The sequence below is a fragment of the Coffea arabica genome, chromosome 10c (assembly GCF_036785885.1).
Source record: "Coffea arabica cultivar ET-39 chromosome 10c, Coffea Arabica ET-39 HiFi, whole genome shotgun sequence".
In the NCBI taxonomy this organism is placed as follows: Eukaryota; Viridiplantae; Streptophyta; class Magnoliopsida; order Gentianales; family Rubiaceae; genus Coffea; species Coffea arabica.
Genome location: NC_092329.1, coordinates 1,882,498 through 1,897,430, shown reverse-complemented (window position 1 = coordinate 1,897,430; position 14,933 = coordinate 1,882,498). Strand labels below are relative to the sequence as shown.

General features: G+C 35.7%; 1 protein-coding gene across 1 annotated transcript; it reads right to left on the bottom strand.

Moving 5' to 3' along the window:
* Window positions 1–989: 989 nt before the first annotated feature.
* On the bottom strand, window positions 990–13,191 carry LOC140016210 (uncharacterized). The gene is made up of 28 exons (XM_072069678.1): window positions 12,591–13,191; window positions 12,365–12,437; window positions 12,082–12,157; window positions 11,601–11,665; window positions 11,481–11,525; window positions 11,292–11,392; window positions 11,073–11,214; window positions 10,702–10,763; window positions 10,558–10,631; window positions 10,409–10,479; window positions 10,037–10,124; window positions 9,826–9,898; window positions 9,658–9,753; window positions 9,073–9,181; window positions 8,543–8,636; window positions 8,373–8,456; window positions 8,123–8,279; window positions 7,723–7,916; window positions 6,675–6,719; window positions 6,487–6,515; window positions 6,281–6,402; window positions 5,483–5,530; window positions 4,275–4,399; window positions 3,885–4,204; window positions 2,508–3,450; window positions 2,379–2,435; window positions 1,467–1,586; window positions 990–1,391 (listed from the first exon to the last, which is right to left on the bottom strand). Exons 1-28 carry the CDS (start codon window positions 12,994–12,996, stop codon window positions 1,347–1,349), a joined length of 3,864 nt encoding a protein of 1,287 aa, XP_071925779.1. The 5' UTR covers window positions 12,997–13,191; the 3' UTR covers window positions 990–1,346.
* Between the last annotated feature and the right edge of the window lie 1,742 nt (window positions 13,192–14,933).

Sequence of the window (14,933 nt, the reverse complement as noted above, 5' to 3'; positions counted from 1 at the left end):
CGCTTTTTATTTGATAGGAGTGATTTGGATATGCTCCATTTGAATTAGTTATTTTTTGAGGTGTTTTTAAAATATTTTACTGTAGCATTGTATATGAAAAATTTTTATTATAAATATGTTTTTTGTAATATTTTTGGAATATGTTTTGGAGTACTTTTTAAAATTAAAAAAATTGTTAAGATATTTTTAAAAAATTAATACTACCACCTATAACCACCATCGTCACCACTCCCTTCCTCCTCCCGCCACCACCCCCTCCGTCTTCCCCTTCCCTCTTCCTCCTCTCCTCTTTCCATTCTCACACCCCTCAGCCCTCCCCTCCCCCCTCGATCTGGTTGAGACCAAATCAAGGCCTCTAGTCACGACCAAAGGCCGCAATTTGGTCACGGCTAGATTGCAACCAGAAAGTTGCCGACTTCTAGTCGTGATCTAGCTATTCGAGGGAGGTGAGGAAGGAGGAAGAGGAAGGGGTAATGGATGGTGACCATAAATAGAAAATGGTAAAAAATTTATTTTTTTAGTTTTTTTGTGTGTATTTATAAATTGTTTCGGATATATTATATGAATGAGATATTTTTTAAATTATTTTTATTTGTGTATTACTATTGTATTATATTTGAAAAACTAATTTTTTAAAAAATATATCTTACAGTAATTTGACAGAAGCTGCATTAAAGAAATAACAACCCTTTTATTGGTAGCTTGTCCAATGAACTTCTGCAAATCCCAGGACAACCCCAAAAAGTAATTCTTATCATGAACCAGTCACTTTGTAAAAAAAAAATTTCGTAAAATTTCATCCGCTTTATTAACGTAGTCTTGTTCAATTGGATTGCTCCCACCCGAAAAGCAAAACGATAAACAATAAGAAAACACCCATGCCTGATTTCAATGTTGCCCAAAAATAAACACTTACCTGCATTTTCAGCAAGACCAGTCAGTAATAGCGGTTGTCAACTAGTAAAGGAAAAGTGGTTTCCGATCCTAACTAGGACTCAAACAAGTCTGTTTTACGAATTCATTTGCCAAATGGAATGGAATCCACCAATATCTAAGCTATCTGCAACAGTCGTACAACACACAAGACCATGTTGTTCTAGCATGACCCTGTTGTGAGTACCCATCAGCCATAAATTTTTTACAAACACGACACATCAAGGTTATTTACTATCAGCAAAACTAAGCAGCAGGTCAACTTTTCTTCAGAGAAACATTACTTGCCACCTACTTAATTTCAAACGCCTATCCAAGAACAGCCCCAACTTCCAATACATTTTTCCAAAACTAGTCCAGACAAGAATCCTCCACTGCACATGTTGACCAGAACATCACATCTTGCATCTACATTAGCTTTCTGGAGTGGACAGCAGACCCCTCTTTGGCAGTTGCATCTGTAACGTTAGAGTTGTCAAAAATGATATCTTGGCCAAACAACATCATAGGATATAGACAAATGAAGTTCTCACCTTTGATTTTGTAGTCCTCCAGCCTCCCGAATTCTTTTGTTCTGGGATGTAAGCGTATTTCTCAATGGAATTCAACCCAGCTCTCTTACTGGTGCATGAGCCATTAGATGAAGATAATTCCTAGTACAAAATAGGTGCAGCATGTAAATAGGAGGAGATCACAGGTAATCAAGAGCTGCTATCTGACCTCTAATTTCATTTTGCCAAAAAGATAAGCTAGTAAAGCGAACACGTGTATCATCAGGATATCTAAGACACGAAATTCTATACAAATAATTTCAGAAAATTGATTGATATTGTAATCAATACCAGCAGAAGTGTAACACCACTACCACATAAAGAGGTCCAGCATTATATGCAATCTGCAATCTTAAGTAGTACTAAAATTCCACTTTTGCAATACCTTCATTTGCAGAGAAGAACATAGAAGGATCTACAACTCAACTCCAACGCAAGGAGCTATACTAAATAAAAATAAAGGTCCTGAATACTCATAAATTTTCAGATTATACACCAAAAGATAAAGCATTTTAATCAACTCCATTTACTTGTGTAGCAAAATCAAGCATTGGATTTTTTTCACCTTAGTTACTTCTAAAAATTTCTAGATGATTATCCTCCTTAAAAAAAAAAAAAGGCTGCTCCACATTATCCTACAATCTTAACCTCAATTTCTTTTTCACTATTCTTGCACCCAAAAAAAATCTGAAAATTTGTGTATAATTTAGATCTGATTTTCAATAACTACCAGTTCTTTCCCATATTCCTAGCTGTTCTGCGTAAGCATTTGCATATGTTCACAATAAAATTATAAATACACGTACATCCACATGCACCATGAAATGTTACCCAAAGAGAAATGCTATTTTTAGAAAGAAGAGAAAATGTATAATTCCTGGGTGAGAACCTTACCTTGGTTATTGATGCGGTAGGACTTTTAATCTCTAGAAGGTCAGAAAACAACAATACCTGTACAACAGAAAATAGTTAGAAAAAATGTTTTTCCACCAGCACAAAGTATAAGATGACAATCTTTATCACCTTATTTTGTAAACACACATTGGATGCATCCGTGGCCATGACTTGTACGCCAAGACAAGTGGTGCTATCCAAACAGAATGGGCAGAAAATTGTACTAAATACACAACCATCTGCTTTGCACCAAATACCCTCTACTGGTCCTGCTGGAGCAGCTTCATTGTTTCTCTCAAAGAACTGCTGATCAACTGATGACTTATCAGTTACCAGAACTGGTATACTTGAGGAACATACATCTGAACTCTCCAACTTCTCCCTCAGAAGAGATCTCAAGTAAATTTTGGAACAGGATGTTAGAGTGGACGCAACACACAGATTATTTTCAGGAAGTCCCAAAGGATTTTTGCACACTGAACAAAAGATTTGCAGTCTCTTGACCGCTGTGGGATCAGGAGCACATGATGTTCCAGTATCATTAAATGATGATGGCTGAAAAAATCTGCCATTTTCCTTGTTCAAATTGAGCATCTGAGAATCAATTCCATTTCTTTTTTCTGGATCTACTTTTGTTATTGAGCTCACCATGAAGCTGACAGAATCAGGAGTTCTAGAAACGGGAGAGCCAAATTCTACTTTCTGTATACGGTCAGATGATGAACACATCGATTTTCTCCTTTTAAGGGAAAATGAATTGGCACTCAAATTGTATGGTGACTCCATCTCTGGTACTCGTACATTCAGTCTGTCATTATTAGTTCTTTCAGGAGTTGCCAGCAAACAAGTGGATTTAAAAGCCAGACTTGAATTCACTAAAGATACAGGACTGCGGGAAAAATTATCTGGAATCTCACTGGACAGTGGGACAGCTGTCAAGCTGGAGTCTTCATTTATCGAAATGACTTCAGAAGTTGCTATAGCGTCAAAGCCAATTACACCAGGAGTTTCCCTAACAATTGTTATATCAGGATCAACAGGTGATAGCATTGTTGATGCACTCATGGACAACCTGCAAAAGCCTTAATTCCATTAGTACAGGTGTTGTATTTATAGTGAAGATTCCAATTAAGCATATAGAGAGAGAAATTTATCCATTTTTAAAAACTAGATATAGCCCATCCATGAAGAAGTGAGAAATTACAAATTTCCTGACATATGAACAATGATTTTCAAATCTTTTGGTTTATTCTTATAATGTATTGACGGAAAATCAACTTTTCATCCTGATTAAATCCAGTTATTAGAGCCAATAAAAAAGGCATGACCATCATTCTAGATGCTGTTTGCAATGCAACATAAGCAGACAAAACATCTAGCAGTATTGGACAGCACAATTCGTGTTATCTTTTCAAGAGTAAAAAACCAGAAAAAACAATCAAAACCAGTTGTCATCTAGTTGCAAAGAGTATAAAATGTGTCATGTTAATGTGTTGCATATTTCACCTGCAGTGTTTCTGAGTGTCACACTCCAGGTCAATGTACTCTCTGCAGCCAGCAATATCTCTCCCATCCGTTGATAGCAATCCTTCCACATCAGGAATCTTTTGGCTAAATTTGTGATTTATGCCATAGCTTACAGATGGGTACAAGGAAGAAGAATTTTCAGATGCCAAGGAATGACCAGATATTTTCAGCTCAGATCTCTTGAATGGCCTTTCACTCTGAGACTTTTTCGTAGAAATCACCTTGTTCTTAACCATGAGAGTATCTTCAACCCGAAGGTCAGAACTTTGTGGAGACTTAACTACCTTCCCAACACGATCCTGCATGATATCAGATTCAGTAATCACATAATCAAACTTATGTTACCCTCACTCTCAAAGTATATTTCACCTTTGCATCTCTGAAAAATGATTTTAACTCCTCCATGGATCTTTCAAAGTTATCATACTGTCTAATGGATTTCCTAAACCACTTTGAAATGTGTGCTCTGTTCCTTTCTTCACACAGGCGCTCATCTGCAAGCAAAAAGGTCATGTTCATCCTGGAAATAACCAAACAACTATATCTAACACAACTTTATGGAAATCATAAGACAGGATGAAAAGATTTAGCTCCAATACAACTTTCAAGTACTAAACTGAAGGCAAATAAAAGCTCTCTATTCAATGGTATCGCAAAGAAACGAGAAACTAACTTCAATTCATTATCAAGTTGTACCTTCCTCTGGTCTCTCTGGCAATACATTAATTACTAATCAGATATTAACTGAATCTTTTCCTGCTTGAGAAATGTATCCCCACACCAGACACTATATTCAATACACAATGTTGATGTCACATTTGTTGTGTGCAGTTGTGCCTGATATACAAATTGAGGAGATTTTTTTTTTTCTAATGTAGATCCCTCGACCATGAAAACAACAGATGCTCTTATTCCATGGAAAAGAAAAAGGGAAAAATGTCTCAACCCCCCAAAGAATTAAGCAGTCACTTTACTATTTAAATTTACTAGTTAACATAAAACACACTTCTGTAATGCAAAAGCAAGCTAACTTTCCTTTTTCAGAAAGTGACAATCTTGTTACGAGGCAACAAGAGGGTGCAACCCAAAAGAATCGAGTAGTTATTTTCTTATACAATGACGAGCCTATCGAAACACACATATTTTATTATCTTTTCCTGCTTGAGAAATGTATCCCCATACCAGACACTATATTCAATACACAATGTTGAAGTCACATTTGTTGTGTGTGTGGTTGTGCCAGATATACAAATTGAACAGATTTTTTTTTCTAATGTAGATTTCTCGACCTTGAAAACAACAGACACCTTATTCCATGGACAAGAAAAAGGGAAAAATGTCTCAACCCCCCAAAAAATTAATCAATCACTTTACTATTTTAATTTACTAGTTAACATAAAACACACTTCTGTAATGCAAAAGCAAGCTAACTTTCCTTTTTCAGAAAGTGATAATCTTGTTACAAGGCAACAAGAGGGTGCAATCCAAAAGAATCAAGTAGTTATTTTGTTATACAATTATAAGCCCTATTGAAACACACGTACTTTATACATGTAAGAAAAGAGAAATACAAGTACCTAATAAGATGATAGCTCCATAGTCATATCTGTGTCTTATGCAACGTCCTACACAATGAAATAGATATTTTAGGTTAACCGAAGTGCCCAAAAAAGTACAAGTAACAAATTCAACTTAAAGCTTAAACATATACTTCCTCCGTCCCAAAAATGTTCCTTGCACTTCGGGATTCATGCTTTTTTCAACAATGCAACAATTTCAAATGAATTTGGTATTAGTTCCAGAAATACCCTACTTCAGCTTCTATACATTAACACGTGTTGTATGCAAGAAAAATGATAGTGTTGAAAAGATATGTGGCACCCACGCTTTAGGAATGTTCCCACATTGTTTTTCAGAGTGTGTGCATTTAATGTGAGGCTCACAAGCCAGAAAAGGCAGTCTTTGTACTTGATTAGTGCATTCTTGTGCCCAGCAAAAGATTAAAAGAGTGAGTTATATTTGGGGGCATGAGACGGAAATGGGAAAAAGTTTTCTTTGCCAATTTTGGTAAGTGACAATAATTTTGGGACAGACCAAAAAGGAAAGTATGACACTTTTAATGGGACAGAGAGGGTAATTGCCTATGAAAAGACTTAAACATAATAAAGGCATATTGAAAAATACACTAATAAGCCATGAAGGTAAACATTTGTATTCTCCAATAGTAAACGGTGCTGCAAATCAACCACATGGCTGAAAACAGTGATTAAATGTCTAGTGCATGTTAAGCAAATTTGTCTTTCTAAAAATTTCAGATTATGCCCACAAGAAATATTATGCATCATAGTATTGTACAATAGTAGTAATGAAAGTACCTGTAGCCTGGTTGAGGGCTCGGAAAGCTTGATTACAGTACCACTCATTCCCACTCAGGAGGTTTTTGGACAACCTATACATATCGTTGAATTTCTTCTTTTGGGCAACTTGAATGTCATGGCTGATATTCAATCACCAAGATATTTGTGATTCAGAAAAAATGCATATAACTTCACTAATTGATTTGAAAAAAGATGATCCTTACATGTTTGGGAAGGGAATGCCAACAATTACCTGAGCTAGTTAAGAAATAACTCGTGAACAAGAAAACAAATGCAAGATCAGACTATAGCATTTAGGAACCCTTTTTCAGTGAAACAAAGTATGTAAGTCTTTCACAGTTGTGATTATTAGACTGCAACAGCTAAGAGATATGGAGAAAGGAAAGGATACAACCACTCGAGCATAGTCATCAGAGAAGTCAATGCCTTCAGATATCTGCACAATTCATTTTATAATTAAGAACCAAAATATAAAGTGTATGGTGAAACCCATTTCATTAGCAAAATCAACTAGGAGGTCCATTATATGATTTTGATGGAACATTGTCAATAAAATCCAATGACATAGACCATGCAAGACAAGTCCTAGAAGGTTACATACCTGCAGAGCTCTTCAGTTCAATCAGGATAAAGTCTATTAACATGAATATTCAATTTCTCTATCCATGGATAATTAAAAAGGCTCAAACTTTATCCGTTGCGGAAAAATCGTCCTACTTATTCTCGTATTAACTACCTACACAATTCTCCAACTATTTAACCATTCCAACATTAAGACAAACTGAAAACAATCATCAAAAGGAATGTAATAGAATTCCCTGCATTATTAGATAAATGTCCCTTCACCCTTATAAACAAGATTGAGTAACAGCACAAAAAGAACATGCTATCATCTAACATACAAAAGAAAACAGAAACTCAATGTTGGATGGTGAAATCAATTAGATCCTATGTTTCATTCTACTAAATCAAAAGAACGTTGGCAATATCGACATAGAAGGGGCACCTTGTAACATTCCAAGACACAGGAGAAAACTTAACTTACCAAAGAAAACCATCTTATGCTAGAGTTTAGATTAACTAGTATCCAAATTTGGAGAAATATAGCCATTCAGGGTAGTATTCAAATTTGAAGGAGTATAGCCAATCATGGAAAATGTGAACCATTAATGTTTTGGACATCCTATTTTCCTAGAAGTGGTAATGTAAAAATGGGTCCTAACAAGTATTTGCTACAATTTAGCATATCAAAATTATTACCCTAAAGATAGAGAGTAACAAAACTGTCCAAGTTTCAGCTCCAGATTCATGGAAAAGAGGGGAAGTATTACCTACATTTTAGATATATTTAAACTTTATCATCTTTATACTTTTTTTTTGGGGATAAGTAGTATGTATGAGTTGAAGATAAAATTAGAGACAATGTCAGCACAACAAACCTTTCCCCGACAAACAGCAAGAAAAGCAGCTCCTCCATTAGCAGTCTGTGATGATTCTGTTCTCTCGCCATTAGTAACATCCAACTTCTTACATCTTCTCTTTCTTCCAGTCAAAGGTTTACTTTTCTGATGAATGGAATTATAATAGCCCTCCAAAACTGGTTCAAGGCCATCCTGACTTCCCCCTCTTGGCTCTGAAAGGAATACCAAAGTTACAAGGGAAAAAGCATGGTAGCATACATATTAATATTCCCTTTGTTACCCAAATAGGAGTCTAAGTCAATTTAATTTTGCACCAAACAGTAAAAGGGGAACGATAAAAAGGAATGTCTCCAAGGTGACTGTATAATTGTCCATATATTGATGGAAAAATCAAGTACTACAACACAGTATATATTACCAACAAAGAGAGATTTCTGTGCATTCAATTTAGACCATTGACCAGTTTCTTGCCAGCGACTGCATAATTTTTCCATCAGCTTATAGCTAGGGAAGAATACAAGACAACCACCCGGAGCAATCTTGCATATTTCTTCTAAGGACATGCCAACCGCATCCTTCACAGAAATTATAGTAGCATCTCATTCAAATATTCAAGACAGAAGATGATTCCCAAATAGGCACATAGAAGCTTCAATGTCAGATTTTACCTGGAAAGCATATGTGTCTGCTGTCCTGTAGCTTGCATTTAGTGGATAATCTTGTGGACCCCTAGAAATTACACTTGCCCATATCTGCAGCACAGAAATGACAAGGCAACTATTTATCTGAAGGAACAACTTTAAACAAGAAGCCAAAAGACATTGCATAAAGTACTTACTTGTGTCTCAGTCTCTATGACATGTGGAGCTTCCAAGCAAGTTGCAAATTGAATACCAAGTTCAGATGAAAAGGAGTTCATAGGTGATAGAGTCCTGTAAAAAGTATCATTAATAAGGAAAAACAAAGAAAAGGACTTAAACCAACAGTGGAAAGATTTAAACCAACAGTGGAAACATATGACAAATTCAAGCTCATATGTTTATTGACACATTAAACCAACAGTGGAAAGATTTAAAAAATTACAAAATTATCCTTCTTTCTGAGTAGTAAAAAAGAAATTACCTTAATTAGTCCTGTATACTGAGACCATATTTAGAGAAAATTGTCAAGATGTTACAAGAACAAAGAATGATTATGTACAGTCACAATGTTAGAATGCCTAGAAGGTTGTGAAAATTGTGCGACATTAACAAGCAGTTGACTTTTAGGACAACTAGGAAAGATCAAAGACCTTTAACTGGGTAAATTAGAACTAGACTAGAAGTAATGCCTCAAGAAGCAGTTGAATTTACCGCCAATTGTGCTTACCCTGATGTTAAAATCACTGACAGAGACACATCAGCAATGCCTTTGAAGACTACAGATGGATTCAAGCACCACAAATTCAAAGAATGTGTCCAACCACCAGCAGAATTGACTGTGTCCATTACAAATGGTAAGTGCCATCAGAAATAGCCATTCCAAAGAAGCTTTGTTGTAATAGACATAAAAAGCCACATGCATCAAAACATGAGTTTCTCATTAAAATCTCAGGAGATTGACTTCCGTATAAAGTCTCAGTAGACTTACTACGTGTTACATTTATACTTAAATCTCTACTATGTCCAGAAGACCAGAGGCTTTGTTAAGAATTCCACACTAAACCACCCAACTCCAAGAAATTCGATGATGTCCCTTTTGCAGTATTATGACAGTTTTACACAAGCAAATGGCCTAAATTATCACCTTACAAAACCAATGTTACTAGTTTGACCACTCTACTCTTCAAGCACTTCCTCAAATTTAGACATCAGTTGCATTGTTGCTATTCTAATAGTTGAGTAGCCAAGACAATATAATGAAGACGGCAACAGGCCATGACAATAAAATAAAAGAATGATATTAACCACTAACCACCATCTCTTTTGACATATCTTTGTAATGCAAGGAGATAATCATTTACGTGAAGCCCATTTCCAGAAAAGAAGAAAGTAAATGAAGAGAACAATCCTGTAACGAAGACAACAGAAGATTAGAAATATGATCAGATCAGTCAAATAAAGATTGTTGAATAGCATATACCTTCCAACACTGTTGCTGATATGCCACTTAAACAAGCTAATTCAGGCTCAGCATCAGAAGCAGCTTTAATTGCCTGCAGGAACATATAACTGAGGATGTACCATACACAGATATGATCAAAATGAAAGGGATAGGAATTTTAAAACAACTGCAAAGAGACTCAAAAGGTAGAGACTACAACATAAAATCATCAGATTTTTACAAAGATTACCTTGGTTGCACATTCCTTTAGTATCGGGAAGCACTTTTGTGTTACATTAGCATCCTCCAGCTCCATTAAAGCCTTATCACCAGTCCAACTAAAGTAATAGATTAAAATAAATATACAAGAACTTCTTGGGGGAAAGAAAACAGAGCAGATTTCATATAATAAATACTTCATTATTTTCGTTCACTCGGTTAACAATGTGCAGTTCAAGCTTCAATATGTCTAAGCTCATCAATATTTTGACCAAATCCCCTACTTAACCAGTTTCAGTGGAATTATGATAAAAGAGTATCACTACTAAGCTAAAAAGAAGCAGAGGCTTAATATTATACATAATTGCAACAAAAGTCAAAACATACTAATTACATAACCTACCAAGAAAAATAATGCTGAAATTCACGCTTCTCTAAAGTACTTTTCCTCCGATCAATCCAATTCAAGATGTCCTATGAAAATGAAAAATTATGAACAGCTGTTAACAGAATTTGAGCCTCAAATTGAAAAGTACAGGATAAATATATTACCTGAATCATTTCCAGCAAAGGCTGATATGTCATAGGATCAGTGAGCCTGAGTTGTTGCAGTTCCGTCTGTAACTCTTCCAAAGTATGTAAAATAATAAGTGAGGATCAAAGCTTAAGAAACAAAAGGCATTAGCTTGCACTTACGGAGCAAAACATCTTCTTCAACATCAATGCTGCCAGCATCACGAGCAATGTCCTCTATATTACTGGAATACGTAACAACAATCAGATGCATAAAATGGTCAACAATGAAAATAATTAACATACAAAGCACTTCACGTTGCACTATTTGTTAAAGCTTTAAAAAAAAACCATCCATTCTGATGCTCAACTGAAAAGGTACACACTTATATTTGCCATCCCCCATAAGACTCTAAAACTAGGTAACTGGGCCTCAATAATGAACTTGTTCAAGAAGAATTTTCTCAACCCCGCAGCCATGGCAGTGAACTTTCAAATAACCACCTCTTTGTATAAAACAATTATTGTCGACCAGATAAATGATTAACACTTACTGAGCTTCATCGAGAATGATAATGGCCCCCTCAATGTCGACTTCCATCGCTTTCCTAATAATTGGACAAATGATATAGTTGTAAGGGCAAAATACTAATTCTGCATCTTCTGCAATTGACCGTGCTGCAAAATATGAACAACCTGGACATTGTAAAATAGTTAGTAAACTGCATTAACTGCAACTTTTATATACTAAAAATTATTGGACAAGGAATAACCTTTCACAATTTCTCCAACTTTAACAAGGTCTTCAATATCATGGACCTCATGGCAACCTCCTTTCTGGAGAGACGGATGACCTTTGACCTTATGCACATTCCTGTGGAGGAAGAAAGCCGGCAAACCTCCAAATTATAGAAATGCATTGTTGGCATGGAGAAATAGTGGTGCAATAAGAAATAACCTACTTGAATTCTGAGCAGCCAATTTCTGTATCCTTCAACAGCAGCTTACTGGAATTTTTCAGATTTACATTAGCAAAATAAATAAAAAGGACAGAACTGCTTTTTTCAAGGTTAGTGAATCACCACTGCTCGTCAATATTAGCAGTTCCACGTAGATTCATGTTTGTGCAGTAATGTCTCCTTGATGCCTGGCAAATGGACAAAGGCAATCAGTGGCCAAGAACTAAGCCAGCATTTATACAAAATAGCATGTGGACCAAAGCAGACCTGTTAGGAAGTGCTATTGACAATGCCAATAGTCTGAAATTTTCTTACTACATTTCAATACACAAATAAACAACTGAAAATCTGTGACCAAAAATCTGTATTCCAATCACCTCTCCTCCCACTTTAAAACAAAAAACCACGATGAAACTGGTACTGCAGTTCACAAACCACCAATTTTAATCATTTAAGATGAATCTTCAAAATCTACTAGGGCATACACGCCAATAACATGTAGTACCATCTTTTACACGAGATTAAAAAAAATTAAGAATTGCAGTCCAAGGCATTTCAGGCAACTTCAAAAAATATACTTTTCTTTGAGAACAGGGACACCCACCAAAACTGCCATGGGGACACGGTAAGTAGTTTTCCTGTACTCCTGGATCACTTGACGTATTTGTGAATGCGTCCGCCTGGAAGGTTAAAGACAACTCGAACAGTAATCCTTTCAAAGCATCTTAGCTAAAAACACCTTTTCCAAAACCACAGGCAACTATATAGTGAAAAACTCAAGAGTTTAAGTCCAAGAAGCAGCTGTACAGGCAGAAGAAGTAAAAGTGGTATATGTTGGGGTTCCTTTAATAACAGAGCCCGAAAAAGATTAGCGAGTTGAAGCTTACGAAGCGTAAAATATGGTGGGCACCGATTGTTTCTTCTTATTCTTGCCATTTACAGCTGCTGAGCCTCCAGTTTCTGCATTCCCCGAAAGTTGTGATAACGATCAAAAATAAATAGCAACAGGATCATCCTTCTAAGGTAGAAGCTCAAAAGTGCACTTTTTTCCCAAATGGAGCAATGAAAAACTCAAAGGGTAATTGTTAACACAAGAAGATTGCAGCAACGCACCAGATAAAGGCTGGGTTTCGGGGACAAATCCGCCACCGAAGTTAATAGGATCGTTGATGGCTTCCGGGTTGGGCTTGGAATCAGAGCAGGAAAGATTGGCGGCTTGAAGATTTCTGGACTTGAAATTCTGCTGCCAAGCGAGAGAGGAGCAAAGAAGGGAGAGCGATTTTCCGGTACCGGTGGGTGACTCGAGAAGAGCGTGACAGCGACCGTCCCGTCGAGCGCGATCGAGCGTGGAAATGACGCGATTCATGAAGGCCAGTTGGGTACCGTATGGCTGGTAAGGGAATTCCACTTGAATCCCCCCAATGTGGATCACATTTTTGGTGCTTTTACAGGAATTAGGGTTAGGGTTTATTGGCTGGGTTGTGAGTGGGGTTGGAGGTGAACACTTGGTCTCCTTCATAGTTTTTTCCTTTGTTTTTTAGCTGTGAATTTTACTCCACAGTCCACTCCTCATCAAGCACTAAAAGTGTATTGTGGATTCATGCCAAGTCCGAGTGAAGGAATGAGAATTGATTGGTTTGATTTAGGGCTTTGGAGTACGACAATGGCTTCTTCTCCTTTTCGCTGGTCTTTGCTATTGAGTCTGTCGCTCATTAGAGGAGGAGTATTTTCTTTCTTTGGCGGGAAACTATTTTAATTGGCTAATTTAGGCGGGTAACTGACTAATTGGAGCACTTTGAGCGCTGCATGGAGCTTGGAAACCTTTGAAATCGAGTTCAAGTTCGAGATCGAGAGAAAAATTACAAATTAATATAAGATATAGTAGGTATTATTGTACTTTTGATAAAAAAAAATATTATTGAACTACTATCATTGTAATAAAAAATTTATACTTATTTTACCACTTAATAAAAAAGCAAGAACAAATCAAAATACAAATATATATTTTTTTACTGTATTGATTACAGACCAACAAATAGCATTGGAAATGAGGCAAATATAAGGCCATACTTGGATTGCTTGTTTCCGTCGGAAAATATTGTCGTTTTCCGTGATCACATTTCCCTATCACATTTTTTCCTCAAATATATCAAATCGCTACAGTATTTTTTCCATGAAAAATGACGGAAAATGCAATCCAAACACAACCTAAGCTTTTCCTATAATTTCATTGTTAACTCATAATTTTTTAAAAGTACTGTTTGCCCTCAAATTTTTTTCCTTTTGAATATTATGTTAGCCTTAAACTGGGAGGTGATTTTGTAATATCTTATACTATATATAAAGCAAGATAGAGGGATTGATATGAACAAAGCATATCACTTAATATACTACAAAATATACCCTTATTTTCCTAGACAATTATATCATTTGAGCTACCTACTTTCCCAAAATTACTCCATATTTTGACAATTGTTGAAATTGTGTGCCATTTTTCCAAAACAAACTATCATTTTCCTATCATACCAAAACAAATTTTTGGCACAGTTGAACCCTTTTGAAAACACTACTTTCTAACAAAAAATATTCTAACCATTTTAATTTTTTTTATTTGTTGCACACACATTGGATGTGTCCTCAAGCACTAGTTATAGTAATTTTATTTGAAAGATTTGATTATTCAGGTTTGACCAATCTAACGAAAAAAAATAATGATCTTACTTTGATTACAAGCGCAATAATTTAAATTGTAGGTTTCCAAATGAATTTTGGTATTTTATCCAACATAAAAGAATAGATAGTTTATTGGGGGAAAAACGGAGAGAGAGAAAGTAAGAGAATAATTAAATTTTGAAGTAGTTTTGAAGCGTGAAATATTAAAAAAAGTGATTTTCAATATTTTGAGTATCAGCAATGTGTTTATTAATCTTTCAAGGAGATATTGTGCACTTTAAGAAAAAGTTTGGAAGATTTGTTTCGACTATCGTTCCATATACCTCCGAGAGACCTTTATTTTTAAAAATTATTCAGTCCTATCTTTCTCTTATCTTTCCCTTTTTTTTCCACTTAAGACTCCAAAACAAAAGAAGTACAAGTCCTCCCCATCTTTTTATTTTTTCTTTGCCAGTCACTCCATCCAATCTAAATTTATATATGTACATTTGACATTTTAACACTTCTCATTGGTTGTATTTTGTCTTTAAAAAAATAAAATTCTGTTGCTACCAATTCATCACTTCAATTATCTTCTCATCATTTTTCCCCCTTTTTGTGCATTACTCGCTCTTCTCTACTTTCTTTGCCTTGTCTTTTTTTGCTTTACCTTTTCTCAACTCCTGAATTAATAGCTAGTCTCAAAATTATGGAATTGGGAAGAATAGAAGAAAGATGGGAAACAATGCCAGTTTTTCCAAACTTTGGAATTTTAAATAGGAAATAGAGGGGAAAAGACAAGGA